Source organism: Nerophis lumbriciformis, linkage group LG25 (assembly GCF_033978685.3).
Source record: "Nerophis lumbriciformis linkage group LG25, RoL_Nlum_v2.1, whole genome shotgun sequence".
Classification (NCBI taxonomy): Eukaryota; Metazoa; Chordata; class Actinopteri; order Syngnathiformes; family Syngnathidae; genus Nerophis; species Nerophis lumbriciformis.
The window spans coordinates 8,185,001-8,206,100 of NC_084572.2; the positions used below are offsets into that span (position 1 = coordinate 8,185,001).

Genomic DNA, 21,100 nt, shown 5'->3' on the forward strand with positions numbered 1-21,100 from the left:
GCGTTTCTACTCGTATGGATTCTTCATTCGCCACTCCAAGCAGCGTTTGTAAGTTTTACAATATAACTAAAACTATTCTTACTTACTAAAGCGTCCCATGTGTGATGTGTGTAGGAGTGTTTTCATGCATATTTGTACGTGCTATCGTAATGTAATCAAACTAGCGTTGTTAGCATTAGCTACTATGCTAACAGGTTTACGAGTGTCTGTGTTAGTATTATTATGTATTGTTTCACTTTCACAAATTCCTCAGTAAATTCACCAAAACGTCACCGTGGAGTCATCTAGCGGGTCCATGACCAACACTTCTGTTTTGTTTGATCAGCCGTTTTACTGCCGTGTTACAGACACCGTTTGGAAACAATGAAGGTATGTAAATAAACATTTACACAATATTTTTGTGTCAATAAGTCATTTCACAACGTATATATAAGTATATGCGACTTATAGTTTGGTGTGGTTAATATATGGAAATATTTTTTTTTCCTTCTAAAATTTGGTGGGTGTGGCTTGTATACCGGCGCGCTCTATAGTCCAGAAAATGCGGTACTACAATAGTACGAGTTTAATTCATGACTCATAATGGAAAAATACTTGTATCTTACATCAACGTTCCACAATGTCATATATTGAACAAAATGTAGCCACCATAAATAAACACCACACATTTAACATGCTTTTAAAAAAGAAAAACAAACTACAAAATATGAAAAACAACACAACAAAATGTATTATTGACAACTACAGTAGTTTTATAAAGTAAAGTAATAATAACATACAGCATTTACTTTGGAGAGCAGACTGTTACTGTATCTCCCCCGCGAGCAGCTTCACCGTCAAACACACCATCAGCGGCGTTTCCATATTTCCATGGACAAATGTCTGCCGTTTGGATGTTATTTTTTACACCCTTGGCCTTTTGGACTGGTTCTGCTTCAGTATGGTACACGTTATGCTCCTTTGTAGCCTCCTACGATGTGTAGTGTAGCATGTTTAGCTGTTCCTTGTCCTCCGGTAATCCTTGTACGCAACGGATTAATGATTTAAAGAGATGCACTGCGGGGGGACGTTAGCCGCCTTTGTTTGTTTGTCACTGTCAAATGTGGGGGACGAGTATCACGATTTGGCATCAAATCTATATTGCGATATACTTATTGCAGTTTGTTGCAACAACAATAAATATCACAGTATTTGACATTTAAAAGATAATAGAACCAATTTAACATTAAAACAATATTTGACATATGTTCAATATGTACAATATACACACTGCAAGTATATATATAATGTAGTAACAGACACCTTCATAACAATATGTAATATGTACAATATACACACTGCAAGTATATATATAATGTAGTAACAGACACCTTCATAACAATATGTAATATGTACAATATACACACTGCAAGTATATATATATATAATGTAGTAACAGACACCTTCATAATAATATGTAATATGTACAATATACACACTGCAAGTATATATATAATGTAGTAACAGACACCTTCATAATAATATGTAATATGTACAATATACACACTGCAAGTATATACATAATGTAGTAATAGACACCTTCATAATAATATGTAATATGTACAATATACACACTGCAAGTATATATATAATGTAGTAACAGACACCTTCATAACAATATGTAATATGTACAATATACACACTGCAAGTATATATATAATGTAGTAACAGACACCTTCATAATAATATGTAATATGTACAATATACACACTGCAAGTGTATATATAATGTAGTAACAGACACCTTCATAAAAATATGTAATATGTACAATATACACACTGCAAGTATATACATAATGTAGTAACAGACACCTTCATAATAATATGTAATATGTACAATATACACACTGCAAGTATATATATAATGTAGTAACAGACACCTTCATAATAATATGTAATATGTACAATATACACACTGCAAGTATATATATAATGTAGTAACAGACACCTTCATAACAATATGTAATATATACAATATACACACTGCAAGTATATATATAATGTAGTAACAGACACCTTCATAACAATATGTAATATGTACAATATACACACTGCAAGTATATATATAATGTAGTAACAGACACCTTCATAACAATATGTAATATGTACAATATACACACTGCAAGTATATATATAATGTAGTAACAGACACCTTCATAACAATATGTAATATGTACAATATACACACTGCAAGTATATATATGATGTAGTAACAGACACCTTCATAACAATATGTAATATGTACAATATACACACTGCAAGTATATATATAATGTAGTAACAGACACCTTCATAACAATATGTAATATGTACAATATACACACTGCAAGTATATATATAATGTAGTAACAGACACCTTCATAATAATATGTAATATGTACAATATACACACTGCAAGTATATATATAATGTAGTAACAGACACCTTCATAATAATATGTAATATGTACAATATACACACTGCAAGTATATATGTAATGTAGTAACAGACACCTTCATAATAATATGTAATATGTACAATATACACACTGCAAGTATATATATAATGTAGTAACAGACACCTTCATAACAATATGTAATATGTACAATATACACACTGCAAGTATATATATAATGTAGTAACAGACACCTTCATAACAATATGTAATATGTACAATATACACACTGCAAGTATATATATAATGTAGTAACAGACACCTTCATAATAATATGTAATATGTACAATATACACACTGCAAGTATATATATATAATGTAGTAACAGACACCTTCATAATAATATGTAATATGTAGAATATACACACTGCAAGTATATATATAATGTAGTAACAGACACCTTCATAATAATATGTAATATGTACAATATACACACTGCAAGTATATATATAATGTAGTAACAGACACCTTCATAACAATATGTAATATGTACAATATACACACTGCAAGTATATATATAATGTAGTAACAGACACCTTCATAACAATATGTAATATGTACAATATACACACTGCAAGTATATATATAATGTAGTAACAGACACCTTCATAATAATATGTAATATGTACAATATACACACTGCAAGTATATATATAATGTAGTAACAGACACCTTCATAATAATATGTAATATGTACAATACACACACTGCAAGTATATATATAATGTAGTAACAGACACCTTCATAATAATATGTAATATGTACAATATACACACTGCAAGTATATATATAATGTAGTAACAGACACCTTCATAACTATATGTAATATGTACAATATACACACTGCAAGTATATATATAATGTAGTAACAGACACCTTCATAACAATATGTAATATGTACAATATACACACTGCAAGTATATATATAATGTAGTAACAGACACCTTCATAACAATATGTAATATGTACAAAATACACACTGCAAGTATATATATAATGTAGTAACAGACACCTTCATAACAATATGTAATATGTACACTATACACACTGCAAGTACATATATCATGTAGTAACAGACACCTTCATAACAATATGTAATGTGCACAAACCCAAAAGCAGTGAAGTTGTCACATTGTGTAAATGGTAAATAAAAACAATAATTTTCAAATCTTTTTCAACTTATATTCAATTGAATAGACTGCAAAGACAAGATATTTCATGTTCACACTGAGAAACTTTGTTATTTTTTGCAAATATTAGCTCATTTGGAATTTGATGCCTGCGACATGTTTCAAAAAAGCTGGCACAAGTGGCAAAAAAGACTTAGAAAGTTGAGGAATGCTCATCAAACACTTATTTGGAACATCCCACAGGTGAACAGGCTAATTGGGAACAGGTGGGTGCCATGATTGGGTATAAAAGCAGCTTCCATGAAATGCTCAGTCGTTCACAAACAAGGACGGGGCGAGGGTCACCACTTTGTCAACAAATGCCTGAGCAGATTGTTTAAGAACAACATTTCTCAAGCAGCTATTGCAAGGAATTGAGGGATTTCACCATCTACGCTCCGTAATATCATCAAAAGGTTCAGAGAATCTGGAGAAATCACTGCACGTAAGCCATGATATTACACACCTTGGATCCCTCAGGCGGTACTGCATCAAAAAGCCACATCAGTGTGTAAAGGATATCACCACATGGGCTCAGGAACACTTCAGAAAACCACTGTCAGTAACTACAGTTGGTCGCTACATCTGTGAGTGCAAGTTAAAACTCTACTATGCAAAGCGGAAGCCATTTATCAACAACACCCAGAAACGCTTCGCTGGGCCCGAGCTCATCTAAGATGGACTGATGCAAAGGGGAAAAGTGTTCTGTGATCTGACAAGTCCACATTTCAAATTGTTTTTGGAAACTGTGGACGAAAGAGGAAAAGAACCATCCGGATTGTTCTAGGCCCAAAGTGTAAAAGGCAACATGTGTGATGGTATGGGGGTGTATTAGTGGCCAAGACATGGGTAACTTACACATCTGTGAAGGCACCATTAATGCTGAAAGGTACATACAGGTTTTGGAGCAACATGTGTCGCCATCCAAGCTAAGTCATCATGGACGCCCCTGCTTATTTCAGCAAGACGATGCCATTGAAAATGTGTGAAGGCTAAAATATGAGAAGGGAGACTGTTGAACAACTTAAGCTGTACATCAAGCAAGAATGGGAAACTTCAAAAATGTGTCTCCTCAGTTCCCAAAACCTTTACTGAGTGTTGTTAAAAGGAAAGGCCATGTAACACAGTGGTGAAAATGCCTCTGTGACAACATTTTTGCAATGTGTTGCTGTGAAGGAAGAATAATGAGTGGTGGGGGACTACCGGAGTGGGGGGAGCGGTAGCGGAAGTCCTCCTTGGTGAGCAGCAACAGAGCTTTGCCGTTCATCTGGAAGGAGCCGCTGGTGATGGGTCGCAGTGCAAACTCCTTCTCCGCCCACCGCAGCCACTGAGACACGTCCTCACGGCTCCAGAAGACCGGCTGCAGACCTGCAGGAGACACAAGTTTGGTGTTTGAGTCGTGGGAACAAGCAGCGACATTGAGAGGATGGAGAGGGAGAAGTGTGGAGTGAAGTAGACATGGGGGAGGGGAGGGAGGAAGGAAGGAAGACGGAAGGCCGGATGGAGGGTGGGTGGAGGGTGGAGGGTGGGGGTCAGGAAGGAAGGAGGCAGTAAGAAGGATATTGAGGAAGTGGAGATAAAAGGAGGGAGTGATTACTGGAAGAGGCGTGATAAAGAGAAGGAGATCAGCCAGTGAGGATTAAAGATGACAACACACATAAGGAGAAGAAGAATAAAGAGATGTGAACAAAGATTGTCTATTGGAATATATTCCTGCTCTTTGTGCTCCTTTATTAGTCTGCATACACACACACACACTTCTTTCACAACACAACATCTGCACTAGTAGGGACAACATCCATACACAACTGTACAAAAGAATAGCAACACAACTGTACTAAAGAATAGCAACACAACTGTACAAAAGAATAGCAACACAACTGTACTAAAGAATAGCAACACAACTGTACGGTAGCACTTTAGTATGGGGAACATATTCTAAGTAACAAAGACTTAATTTAGAGTTGTTTGGTTAGGGTTAGTAGAGTTGAATATGTTCCCCATACTAAAGTGTTACCAACTGAACTAAAGAATAGCAACACAACTGTACTAAAGAATAGAAACAACAGTACAAAAGAATAGCAACACAACTGTACTAAAGAATAGCAACACAACTGTACTAAAGAACAGCAACACAATTGTACAAAAGAATAGCAACACAACTGTACTAAAGAATAGCAACACAACTGTACTAAAGAATAGCAACACAACTGTACAAAAGAATAGCAACACAACTGTACTAAAGAATAGCAACACAACTGTACGGTAGCACTTTAGTATGGGGAACATATTCTAAGTAACAAAGACTTAATTTAGAGTTGTTTGGTTAGGGTTAGTAGAGTTGAATATGTTCCCCATACTAAAGTGTTACCAACTGAACTAAAGAATAGCAACACAACTGTACTAAAGAATAGAAACAACAGTACAAAAGAATAGCAACACAACTGTACTAAAGAATAGCAACACAACTGTACTAAAGAACAGCAACACAATTGTACAAAAGAATAGCAACACAACTGTACTAAAGAATAGCAACACAACTGTACTAAAGAATAGCAACTCAACTGTACAAAAGAATAGCAACACAACTGTACTAAAGAATAGCAACACAACTGTACTAAGGAATAGCAACACAACTGTACTAAAGAATAGCAACACAACTGTACTAAAGAATAGAAACAACAGTACAAAAGAATAGCAACACAACTGTACTAAAGAATAGAAACACAACTGTACTAAAGAATAGCAACACAACTGTACTAAAGAATAGAAACAACTGTACAAAAGGATGGAAACAACTGTGCAAAAGAATCAAAACAATTGTACAGAAGAATAGCAACACAACTGTACTAAAGAATAGCAACACAACAGTACTAAAGAATAGAAACAACAGTACAAAAGAATAGCAACACAACTGTACTAAAGAATAGCAACACAACTGTACTAAAGAATAGCATCACAACTGTACTAAAGAATAGCAACACAACTGTACCAAAGAATAGCAACAACTGTACAAAAGGATAGAAACAATTGTACAGAAGAATAGCAACACAACTGTACTAAATAGAAACAACTGTACAAAAGAATAGCAAAAACAGTACAAAAGAATAGCAACACAACTGTACAAAAGAATAGCAACACAACTGTACTAAAGAATAGCAACACAACTGTACTAAAGAATAGCAACACAACTGTACTAAAGAAAAGCAACACAATTGTACAGAAGAATAGCAACACAACTGTACTAAAGAATAGAAACAACAGTACAAAAGAATAGCAACACAACTGTACTAAAGAATAGCAACCCAACTGTACTAAAGAATAGCAACACAACTGTACCAAAAGAATAGCAACACAACTGTACTAAATAATAGCAACACAACTGTACTAAAGAATAGAAACAACTGTCCAAAAGAATAAAAACAATTGTACAGAAGAATAGCAACACAACTGTACTAAAGAATAGAAACAACTGTACTAAAGAATAGCAACACAACTGTACTAAAGAATAGAAACAACAGTACAAAAGAATAGCAACACAACAGTACTAAAGAATAGCAACACAACTGTACTAAAGAATAGCAACACAACTGTACTAAAGAATAGCAACACAACTGTACCAAAGAATAGCAACACAACTGTACAAAAGAATAGCAACACAACTGTACTAAAGAATAGCAACACAACTGTACTAAAGAATAGCAACACAACTGTACTAAAAATAGCCAACCGTTCTATTGTTCCTCGAGGTCGAGCAGAAGCGGCTTTTATTGTGAAAGTCTAACCAAGGCCATAGCAGGAACAAAGTAAGAAATGTGCTTTTATTCCCACAGCTGTGGATAGAACATGTATTTACTGTGCTATTCCTCACTTTCTAAAGTCCTATCTTACCAGTTTCCTTGGTTTTTAAAGTCCTATCTTTCCAGTTTCATTGGTTTCTAAAGTCCTATCTTTCCAGTTTCCCCGGATAGTCTTATCTTAGTAAACAACACCAAAACTTTAAATGTTCCATTGAAAATATAGAACATTACACACGGCGCTCAAAAATCTTTCAAAATGTTTTAGTAGCTTGATGGGATTGTTGGCCCGTCCAAAAGAATAAAAACAATTGTACAGAAGAATAGCAACACAACTGTACTAAAGAATAGAAACAACAGTACAAAAGAATAGCAACTCAACTGTACTAAAGAATAGCAACACAACTGTACTAAAGAATAGCAACAACTGTACAAAAGGATAGAAACAACTGTACTAAAGAATAGAAACAATTGTACAGAAGAATAGCAACACAACTGTACTAAATAGAAACAACTGTACAAAAGAATAGCAAAAACAGTACAAAAGAATAGCAACACAACTGTACAAAAGAATAGCAACACAACTGTACTAAAGAATAGCAACACAACTGTACTAAAGAATAGCAACACAACTGTACTAAAGAATAGCAACACAACTGTACTAAAGAATAGCAACACAACTGTACTAAAGAATAGCAACACAATTGTACAAAAGAATAGCAACACAACTGTACTAAAGAATAGCAACACAACTGTACAAAAGAATAGCAACTCAACTGTACTAAAGAATAGCAACACAACTGTACTAAAGAATAGAAACAACAGTACAAAAGAATAGCAACACAACTGTACTAAAGAATAGCAACACAACTGTACTAAAGAATAGCAACACAACTGTACTAAAGAAAAGCAACACAACTGTACAAAAGAATAGCAACACAACTGTACTAAAGAATAGAAACAACTGTACAAAAGAATAAAAAACAATTGTACAGAAGAATAGCAACACAACTGTACTAAATAGAAACAACTGTACAAAAGAATAGCAAAAACAGTACAAAAGAATAGCAACACAACTGTACAAAAGAATAGCAACACAACTGTACTAAAGAATAGCAACACAACTGTACTAAAGAATACAAACAACAGTACAAAAGAATAGCAACACAACTGTACTAAAGAATAGCAACACAACTGTACTAAAGAATAGCAACACAACTGTACTAAAGAATAGCAACACAACTGTTCTAAAGAATAGAAACAACTGTACAAAAGGATAGAAACAACTGTACAAAAGAATCAAAACAATTGTACAGAAGAATAGCAACACAACTGTACTAAATAGAAACAACTGTACAAAAGAATAGCAAAAACAGTACAAAAGAATAGCAACACAACTGTACAAAAGAATAGCAACACAACTGTACAAAAGAATAGCAACACAACTGTACTAAAGAATAGCAACACAACTGTACCAAAGAATAGCAACACAACTGTACTAAAGAATAGCAACACAATTGTACTAAAGAATAGCAACACAACTGTACTAAAGAATAGCAACACAACTGTACCAAAGAATAGCAACACAACTGTACTAAAGAATAGCAACACAATTGTACTAAAGAATAGCAACACAACTGTACTAAAGAATAGCAACACAACTGTACTAAATAATAGAAACAACTGTACAAAAGAATAGCAACACAACTGTACTAAAGAATAGCAACACAACTGTACTAAAGAATAGCAACACAATGTACTAAAGAATAGAAACAACTGTACAAAAGGATAGAAACAACTGTACAAAATAATCAAAACAATTGTACAGAAGAATAGCAACACAACTGTACTAAATAGAAACAACTGTACAAAAGAATAGCAAAAACAGTACAAAAGAATAGCAACACAACTGTACAAAAGAATAGCAACACAACTGTACTAAAGAATAGCAACACAACTGTACCAATAAATAGCAACACAACTGTACTAAAGAATAGCAACACAACTGTACTAAAGAATAGCAACACAACTGTACAAAAGAATAGCAACTCAACTGTACAAAAGAATAGCAACACAACTGTTCTAAAGAATAGCAACACAACTGTACTAAAGAATAGCAACACAACTGTACTAAAGAATAGCAACACAACTGTACTAAAGAATACAAACAACAGTACAAAAGAATAGCAACACAACTGTACTAAAGAATAGCAACACAACTGTACTAAAGAATAGCAACACAACTGTACTAAAGAATAGCAACACAACTGTTCTAAAGAATAGAAACAACTGTACAAAAGAATAGAAACAACTGTACAAAAGGATAGAAACAACTGTACAAAAGAATCAAAACAATTGTACAGAAGAATAGCAACACAACTGTACTAAATAGAAACAACTGTACAAAAGAATAGCAAAAACAGTACAAAAGAATAGCAACACAACTGTACAAAAGAATAGCAACACAACTGTACAAAAGAATAGCAACACAACTGTACTAAAGAATAGCAACACAACTGTACCAAAGAATAGCAACACAACTGTACTAAAGAATAGCAACACAATTGTACTAAAGAATAGCAACACAACTGTACTAAAGAATAGCAACACAACTGTACCAAAGAATAGCAACACAACTGTACTAAAGAATAGCAACACAATTGTACTAAAGAATAGCAACACAACTGTACTAAAGAATAGCAACACAACTGTACTAAATAATAGAAACAACTGTACAAAAGAATAGCAACACAACTGTACTAAAGAATAGCAACACAACTGTACTAAAGAATAGCAACACAATGTACTAAAGAATAGAAACAACTGTACAAAAGGATAGAAACAACTGTACAAAATAATCAAAACAATTGTACAGAAGAATAGCAACACAACTGTACTAAATAGAAACAACTGTACAAAAGAATAGCAAAAACAGTACAAAAGAATAGCAACACAACTGTACAAAAGAATAGCAACACAACTGTACTAAAGAATAGCAACACAACTGTACCAATAAATAGCAACACAACTGTACTAAAGAATAGCAACACAACTGTACTAAAGAATAGCAACACAACTGTACAAAAGAATAGCAACTCAACTGTACAAAAGAATAGCAACACAACTGTTCTAAAGAATAGCAACACAACTGTACTAAAGAATAGCAACACAACTGTACTAAAGAATAGCAACACAACTGTACTAAAGAACAGCAACACAATTGTACAAAAGAATAGCAACACAACTGTACTAAAGAATAGCAACACAACTGTACTAAAGAATAGAAACAACTGTACAAAAGAATAAAAAACAATTGTACAGAAGAATAGCAACACAACTGTACTAAATAGAAACAACTGTACAAAAGAATAGCAAAAACAGTACAAAAGAATAGCAACACAACTGTACAAAAGAATAGCAACACAACTGTACTAAAGAATAGCAACACAACTGTACTAAAGAATAGCAACACAACTGTACTAAAGAATAGCAACACAACTGTACTAAAGAATAGCAACACAACTGTACTAAAGAATAGCAACACAATTGTACAAAAGAATAGCAACACAACTGTACTAAAGAATAGCAACACAACTGTACAAAAGAATAGCAACTCAACTGTACTAAAGAATAGCAACACAACTGTACTAAAGAATAGAAACAACAGTACAAAAGAATAGCAACACAACTGTACTAAAGAATAGCAACACAACTGTACTAAAGAATAGCAACACAACTGTACTAAAGAAAAGCAACACAACTGTACAAAAGAATAGCAACACAACTGTACTAAAGAATAGAAACAACTGTACAAAAGAATAAAAAACAATTGTACAGAAGAATAGCAACACAACTGTACTAAATAGAAACAACTGTACAAAAGAATAGCAAAAACAGTACAAAAGAATAGCAACACAACTGTACAAAAGAATAGCAACACAACTGTACTAAAGAATAGCAACACAACTGTACTAAAGAATACAAACAACAGTACAAAAGAATAGCAACACAACTGTACTAAAGAATAGCAACACAACTGTACTAAAGAATAGCAACACAACTGTACTAAAGAATAGCAACACAACTGTTCTAAAGAATAGAAACAACTGTACAAAAGGATAGAAACAACTGTACAAAAGAATCAAAACAATTGTACAGAAGAATAGCAACACAACTGTACTAAATAGAAACAACTGTACAAAAGAATAGCAAAAACAGTACAAAAGAATAGCAACACAACTGTACAAAAGAATAGCAACACAACTGTACAAAAGAATAGCAACACAACTGTACTAAAGAATAGCAACACAACTGTACCAAAGAATAGCAACACAACTGTACTAAAGAATAGCAACACAATTGTACTAAAGAATAGCAACACAACTGTACTAAAGAATAGCAACACAACTGTACCAAAGAATAGCAACACAACTGTACTAAAGAATAGCAACACAATTGTACTAAAGAATAGCAACACAACTGTACTAAAGAATAGCAACACAACTGTACTAAATAATAGAAACAACTGTACAAAAGAATAGCAACACAACTGTACTAAAGAATAGCAACACAACTGTACTAAAGAATAGCAACACAATGTACTAAAGAATAGAAACAACTGTACAAAAGGATAGAAACAACTGTACAAAATAATCAAAACAATTGTACAGAAGAATAGCAACACAACTGTACTAAATAGAAACAACTGTACAAAAGAATAGCAAAAACAGTACAAAAGAATAGCAACACAACTGTACAAAAGAATAGCAACACAACTGTACTAAAGAATAGCAACACAACTGTACCAATAAATAGCAACACAACTGTACTAAAGAATAGCAACACAACTGTACTAAAGAATAGCAACACAACTGTACAAAAGAATAGCAACTCAACTGTACAAAAGAATAGCAACACAACTGTTCTAAAGAATAGCAACACAACTGTACTAAAGAATAGCAACACAACTGTACTAAAGAATAGCAACACAACTGTACTAAAGAACAGCAACACAATTGTACAAAAGAATAGCAACACAACTGTACTAAAGAATAGCAACACAACTGTACTAAAGAATAGAAACAACTGTACAAAAGAATAAAAAACAATTGTACAGAAGAATAGCAACACAACTGTACTAAATAGAAACAACTGTACAAAAGAATAGCAAAAACAGTACAAAAGAATAGCAACACAACTGTACAAAAGAATAGCAACACAACTGTACTAAAGAATAGCAACACAACTGTACTAAAGAATAGCAACACAACTGTACTAAAGAATAGCAACACAACTGTACTAAAGAATACAAACAACAGTACAAAAGAATAGCAACACAACTGTACTAAAGAATAGCAACACAACTGTACTAAAGAATAGCAACACAACTGTTCTAAAGAATAGAAACAACTGTACAAAAGGATAGAAACAACTGTACAAAAGAATCAAAACAATGGTACAGAAGAATAGCAACACAACTGTACTAAATAGAAACAACTGTACAAAAGAATAGCAAAAACAGTACAAAAGAATAGCAACACAACTGTACAAAAGAATAGCAACACAACTGTACAAAAGAATAGCAACACAACTGTACTAAAGAATAGCAACACAACTGTACCAAAGAATAGCAACACAACTGTACTAAAGAATAGCAACACAATTGTACTAAAGAATAGCAACACAACTGTACTAAAGAATAGCAACACAACTGTACCAAAGAATAGCAACACAACTGTACTAAAGAATAGCAACACAATTGTACTAAAGAATAGCAACACAACTGTACTAAAGAATAGCAACACAACTGTACTAAATAATAGAAACAACTGTACAAAAGAATAGCAACACAACTGTACTAAAGAATAGCAACACAACTGTACTAAAGAATAGCAACACAATGTACTAAAGAATAGAAACAACTGTACAAAAGGATAGAAACAACTGTACAAAATAATCAAAACAATTGTACAGAAGAATAGCAACACAACTGTACTAAATAGAAACAACTGTACAAAAGAATAGCAAAAACAGTACAAAAGAATAGCAACACAACTGTACAAAAGAATAGCAACACAACTGTACTAAAGAATAGCAACACAACTGTACCAATAAATAGCAACACAACTGTACTAAAGAATAGCAACACAACTGTACTAAAGAATAGCAACACAACTGTACAAAAGAATAGCAACTCAACTGTACAAAAGAATAGCAACACAACTGTACTAAAGAATAGCAACACAACTGTACTAAAGAATAGCAACACAACTGTACTAAAGAATAGCAACACAACTGTACTAAAGAACAGCAACACAATTGTACAAAAGAATAGCAACACAACTGTACTAAAGAATAGCAACACAACTGTACAAAAGAATAGCAACACAACTGTACAAAAGAATAGCAACACAACTGTACAAAAGAATAGCAACACAACTGTACAAAAGAATAGCAACACAACTGTACCAAAGAATAGCAACACAACTGTACTAAAGAATAGCAACACAACTGTACTAAAGAATAGCAACACAACTGTACTAAAGAATAGCAACACAACTGTACTAAAAATAGCCAACCGTTCTATTGTTCCTCGAGGTCGAGCAGAAGCGGCTTTTATTGTGAAAGTCTAACCAAGGCCATAGCAGGAACAAAGTAAGAAATGTGCTTTTATTCCCACAGCTGTGGATAGAACATGTATTTACTGTGCTATTCCTCACTTTCTAAAGTCCTATCTTACCAGTTTCCTTGGTTTTTAAAGTCCTATCTTTCCAGTTTCATTGGTTTCTAAAGTCCTATCTTTCCAGTTCCCCCGGATAGTCTTATCTTAGTAAACAACACCAAAACTTTAAATGTTCCATTGAAAATATAGAACATTACACACGGCGCTCAAAAATCTTTCAAAATGTTTTAGTAGCTTGATGGATTGTTGGCCCGTTACGGCTACCATAGTCAGGAGTAGGAGTATTACTATGGTGTGTGCAAGGACCGCAAAACGGCACCCGTTAGTGGACATTATCTGGTGTTTAGTTTCGCAATATTATGCAGAACCAACTTTTCTTACCTTCTGGTACCTGCTGATCTGTTTTTGGGATCTGCATAAGTCCTGAAAATGTGCACACGTTCACCGTTTGATAAGCTTCTTCTTTTTCCTCTATCTTCTTGTTATTGGGACATAACACTAATATAAAGTAGTGTAAAGTTCTTACTTATATCTGTCAGTAGACTCGCCATGAAAGCACTAAAACATACCGGTGTAGTGAGTTTACATTATACACCCAAGGAACTTTAGTTATTAGAGAGTTCCGGTGAAACGTTTTTTTTCATGGGACACTATTAATTGAAGTAAAGTCTTCCCGGGGGACCCCGAGGCGTTCCCAGGCCAGCTGGGAGACAGTCTTCCCGACGTGTCCTGGGTCTTTCCCGTGGCCTCCTACCCATTGAACGTGCCCTAAACACCTCCCTAGGGAGGCGTTCGGGTGGCATCCTGACCAGATGCCCGAACCACCTCATCTGGCTCCTCTGGAGCAGCGGCTTTACTTTGAGCTCCTCCCGGATGACAGAGCTTCTCACCCTATCTCTAAGGGAGAGCCCCGCCACCCGGCGGAGGAAACTCATTTGGGCCGCTTGTACCCGTGATCTTGTCCTTTCGGTCATAACCCAAAGCTCATGACCATAGGTGAGGATGGGAACGTAGATCGACCGGTAAATTGAGAGCTTTGCCTTCCGGCTCAGCTCCTTCTTCACCACAACGGATCGATACAGCGTCCGCATTACTGAAGACGCCGCAACGATCCGCCTGTCGATCTCACCATCCACTCTTCCCTCACTCGTGAACAAGACTCCCAGGTACTTGAACTCCTCCACTTGGGGCAGGATCTACTCCCCGTCTTGTACATACATCCATCCATCTTCTTCCGCTTATCCGCGACCCGTCTTCTACATTTAGAAAAAAATCATAATATGACCCCTTTAATGTGTATCATCGGCAGTGCGCCTTATATAATCTGGTGCGCCCTATGGTCCGGAATACACAGTACCCAGGTTTCTGCTTCTAAGGTCGTACGTTCCAGTGTTAAAAATGTTATGTTCTGGTTTTGTCTTCTAAGTCATATGTTCCCAGTGCCTACGAATCCTATCAATCAATCAATCAATCAATCATTTACTTATATAGCCCTAAATCACGAGTGTCTCAAAGGGCTGCACAAGCCACAACCACATCCTGGGTTCAGATCCCAAATCAGAGCAAGAAAAAACTCAACCCAATGGGATGACAATGAGAAACCTTGGAGGGGACCACAGATGTGGGGACCCCCCTGGGCAACCGGTGCAATGGATGTCGAGTGGATCTAACATAATATTGTGAGAGTCTAGTCCATAGTGGATCTAACATAATAGTGTGAGAGTCCAGTCCATAGTGGATCTAACATAATAGTGTGAGAGTCCAGTCCATAGTGGATCTAACATAATAGTGTGAGAGTCCAGTCCATAGTGGATCTAACATAATAGTGTGAGAGTCCAGTCCATAGTGGATCTAACATAATAGTGAGAGTCCAGTCCATAGTGGATCTAACATAATAGTGTGAGAGTCCAGTCCATAGTGGATCTAACATAATAGTGAGAGTACAGTCCATAGTGGATCTAACATAATAATGAGAGTCCAGTCCATAGTGGATCTAACATAATAGTGTGAGAGTCCAGACCATAGTGGATCTAACATAATAGTGTGAGAGTCCAGTCCATAGTGGATCTAACATAATAGTGAGAGTCCAGTCCATAGTGGATCTAACATAATAGTGAGAGTCCAGTCCATAGTGTTATGATCCGCTGCCCGGATCATATTTTCTGTTTACGTTTTCAAGATACTTGTGTTTTTGGTTAGTTTTGGACTCCTTGAGTACCTGTTTTGTACACCTGAGTTTGTTGCCATGGCTGCTTATTATTTTCACCTGCCGCGTTTGTTCCCGACACGCACCTGTTTGTCATCACTGACATTATTATTTAAGCCTGTCCTCCCTGTCATTCGTTCTTGCTTCGTAGTTTGTTTTCATGCAACAGTTGACGACTTTTGTTCTGGCTCTGTACCTGTTAGCTTCCACGCTAAACTCCTTTTTTTACCTTCTAGCTCCCATGCTAGCTCTTTTAGTTTTTGCCTTATGTGCTATGAGCACACTTTTCTTTATTCCAGTATAAGTTATTTATTAAATAAATACTTTCTTACCTGCACGCTGTGTCTGACGCCCGTCTGCATTCCTGAGAGAACGAACCCCGCATCACAATGCGCCCCGGTCGTCACACATAGTGGATCTAACATAATAGTGTGAGAGTCCAGTCCATAGTGGATCTAACATAATAGTGAGAGTCCAGTCCATAGTGGATCTAACATAATAGTGTGAGTCCAGTCCATAGTGGATCTAACATAATAGTGAGAGAGTCCAGTCCATAGTGAATCTAACATAATAGTGAGAGTCCAGTCCATAGTGGATCTAACATAATAGTGAGAGTCCAGTCCATAGTGGATCTAACATAATAGTGTTATAGTCCAGTCCATAGTGGGGCCAGCAGGAGATCATCTTGAGTGGAGACAGGTCAGCAGTGCAGAGACGTCCCCAACTGATGCACAGATGAGTGGTCCACCCTGGGTCCCGACTCCACGCAGGAGAGGGGGGCAGAGCAGAAAATGTTTCCGCCGTTTCTAAAGTGTGGTGTTTCCGAGGGTCCTTCAAGCACATGTTTCCAGTTTCTAAAACTCTTATGTTCCTAATGGCCTTCAAGCACATGTTCCCAGTTTTCTCCCAAAGACCCTCCATGTCCTTAACTCCTGTGTCAGGTTTATAGGGTGTTAAACGCAGACTTTCCTCTTTCTCTAAAGCTGTATATCTCATGTCCCCAGTTAAGACCTTTGCTCCTCGGGTCCTGAACTCCTGTGTTCTCTCGGTTTCTGAAGTCATGAAAGGGGAACATTATCACCAGACCTATGTAAGCGTCAATAAATACCTTGATGTTGCAGAAAAAAGACCTTTTTTTTTTTTAACCGATTTCCGAACTCTAAATGGGTGAATTTTGGCGAATTAAACGCCTTTCTAATATTCGCTCTCGTAGCGATGACGTCACGACATCGGGAAGCAATCCGCCATTTTCTCAAACACCGAGTCAAATCAGCTCTGTTATTTTCCGTTTTTTTCGACTGTTTCATCATCATGCCTCGTCGGTGTGTTGTCGGAGGGTGTAACAACACCAACAGGGACGGATTCAAGTTGCACCAGTGGCCCAAAGATGCGAAAGTGGCAAGAAATTGGACGTTTGTTCCGCACACTTTACCGACGAAAGCTATGCTACGACAGAGATGGCAAGAATGTGTGGATATCCTGCGACACTCAAAGCAGATGCATTTCCAACCATAAAGTCAAAGAAAATCTGCCGCCAGACCCCCATTGAATCTGCCGGAGTTTGTGAGCAATTCAGGGACAAAGGACCTCGGTAGCACGGCAAGTAATGGCGGCAGTTTGTTCCCGCAGACGAGCGAGCTATCGACCCTAGCTTCCCTGGCCTGCTGACATCAACTCCAAAACTGGACAGATCAGCTTTCAGGAAAAGAGCGAGGATGAGGGTATGTCTACAGAATATATTAATTGATGAAAATTGGGCTGTCTGCACTCTCAAAGTGCATGTTGTTGCCAAATGTATTTCATATGCTGTAAACCTAGTTCATAGTTGTTAGTTTCCTTTAATGCCAAACAAACACATACCAATCGTTGGTTAGAAGGCGATCGCCGAATTCGTCCTCGCTTTCTCCGTGTCGTTTTCGTCGGTTTCGCTTGCATACGGTTCAAACCGATATGGCTCAATAGCTTCAGTTTCTTCTTCAATTTCGTTTTCGCTACCTGCCTCCACACTACAACCATCCGTTTCAATACATGCGTAATCTTTTGAATCGCTTAAGCCGCTGAAATCCGAGTCTGAATCCGAGCTAATGTCGCTATAGCTTGCTGTTCTTTCCGCCATGTTTGTTTGTGTTGGCTTCACTATGTGACGTCACAGGAAAATGGACGGGTGGTTAAAATCAGGCACGTTGAAGCTTTTTTTAGGGATATTGCGTGATGGGTAAAATTTTGAAAAAACTTCGAAAAATATAATAAGCCACTAGGAACTGATTTTTAATGGTTTTAACAATTCTGAAATTGTGATAATGTTCCCCTTTAAAACCCAGTTCTTCATGTATTCATACCTGCCAACTACTCCGGTTTTCCCGTAATTAGTACGGTTTTCATCCACCTATTCCGGGTTACGGTTGCAGTGATAAAAAATACGGTTTTTCATTAATTAAAAAAATATATTTTTTTAAAATGCGCGAGGCTATTTATAGCACCGCTGCCAAGCACGAGGCACCTGTTGCCATTGTTTCCAAACGAGCGAACGATCATGGAATCAGCCGGAGAAAAATCGCAAACGAGTCTTAAACCGAAAAGAAAACTGCAGTCATTCCGTGAAGAATATTCAAAAGCCTAATTATCCGTTCCAAAAAGGGTGAAAACTACGCGAATTGCACCTTGTGCAGACAAGATTTTTCGATCGGACACGGAGGAATTAGCATGTAAAAGACCACGTTGGGACAAAAGAACACAAGTCTAATGCCGTTGCTAGCGATACAAGTGGAAAACTTTCAACGTTTTTCGGATTTTAGCCACAAAAAGGTAATGACACCAATGTTATCTATTGGAATTGTTTAGTACTGTTATACTGTTAAAAGTGTTTATACTATTTATGCTTTCAAGTCCAAGTTGAAGAAATCTTGTTAAATGTTGACATCATAACTACCAAAATACAGAAGTATGTCCTTAATATTTTTGCAGTGCTATTTCTGTTGAAAAGTTCAAATGATTACATTAGAGATGTGATGTGCCACTTTTCAAGTGTCTGATGGCTTAAATTAATTTTCATTAATGTTTCATATTTTGAATTCTTTTGAAAGGCTTACAAAAAACCTACATTTGAATTGTAATTCCATGCTATTGACAGGACTATTAATTTTAATGAAGTTAGCTTACCATGTTTACAGTATGATAATTGTGATAGAAATGTGAATTTTAGGCACAGAATATTTTTTACAATTGAACAAGGCAGTAGATTATACAAGCTTGGACAGAAAGTTAATAATGACACCAATTTTTTTTTTAATGGAATTGTTTAGTACTGTTTTACCATTTGTTTACTGTAAAAAGTGTTTATACTTTCAATTAACAAATTGAAGTCTTGTGAAAGGTTGACAGGATAACTGGCATTAACTGTCAAAATAATTTCAAACTATTGAAGTTAGCTTACAGAATAAACATGTCAATCAACCCATATGATTTTTGCTGTAATATTTTTGTTTTGAAAAGTCACTGTGACTGATAGAAAAGTGATGGTTTTAGCAACATTTTAACCTGTCTGAATGCTAATAATCATTTTGCGTCGGGGGGCGAAGCCTGAACCCCCCACCAGGACTTTGTCCTGGACCTACCGGGGCCTGCGGCCCCTGGACCCTGGCTACTAGGTTTTTCTGATTTCAAAAGTTGGCAGGTATGTGTATTCAACACAACCGCGTCCTCGGTTCTCCTGTCATCGGAGGTGAACGTCCCAGACTGATATTCTAACCTTCACATTATCTGGCTAGACAAGAAGCCTGTTTTTTTCTCCCAAAGCTTGTTTAATATTGCCATTGCAGACAGATCTCTGTGTACTCCAATGATTGACATTGTGACTCGGGAAGAACTCCTCTTTCACTTATCGCTCAACCCCTTAAACTCTTTCTCTTGGGAGTCGGGCAGCTCTTATCTTTGGTTGCCACCGATGTCAGTCACAAGTAATTGGAACACTTTCAGACCACCCGTCAAACCCCCGCCGACTCCCCTCCGTGGCCGTCAAACAAAGGAAGTTCTCGCAGAGAGCGATCAATATGACATGAGACTTCTGAGCAGACTGCCAGCTTCCCGTTTTCTCTGCTTTCTTGCAGCGGTCTGTTCGGAGACGGAAGGCGATGGTGCATTCTGCGGGTTGTTTCGGATCTCGGTACAGATGTTAGAAAGATTGTTAAAACCCCCCAAGACCCTGTCCGAAGTTCTTTAAAAACCCTCAATGTTGACCCCATTATTGACTTGAAGCTACACTATATTGCCAAAAGTATTTGGCCACAAGCCCTGACTCACATATGAACTTAAAGAGCCATCCCATTCCTAACCCATAGGCTTCAATATGCAATTTGCAGCTAGTACAGCTTCAACTCTTCTGGGAAGGCTGTCCACAAGGTTGCGTAGTGTGTTTATAGCAATTTCCCGCCATTCTTCCAAAAGTGCATTGTTGGAGAAGGCCTGGCTCCCAGTCTCCGTTCTAATTCGTCCCAAAGGTGTTCTATCGGGTTCAGGTCAGGACAAGAGGAAGGGGCCCGCTCCAAACTGTTCCCATGAGGTTGGGGGGGGCATGGAATTGTCCAACACGTTTTGGTATCCTGGAGCATTCAAAGTCAATTTCACTGCCCAACTCCTGAAAAACAACCCCACACCATAATTCCTCCTCCACCAAATTTCCCACTCGGCAAAAATCAGTCCGAAACGTACCGTTCTGATGGCAACCTCCAAACCCAGACTCGTCCGTCAGATTGCCAGATAGGAAATCGTGATTTTA

General features: G+C 36.6%; 1 protein-coding gene across 2 annotated transcripts in view; it reads right to left on the reverse strand.

Annotated features, from left to right (window-relative positions):
• Nucleotides 1-21,100, reverse strand: part of etv6 (ETS variant transcription factor 6) — an 87,187-nt gene that overhangs the window by 21,581 nt on the left and 44,506 nt on the right. For both annotated transcript variants that reach the window (XM_061983631.2, XM_061983630.2), the window contains exon 3: nucleotides 4,845-5,009. In XM_061983631.2, coding sequence (XP_061839615.1) covers nucleotides 4,845-5,009 — 165 coding nt within the window. The remainder of the gene's footprint in view (nucleotides 1-4,844; nucleotides 5,010-21,100) is intronic.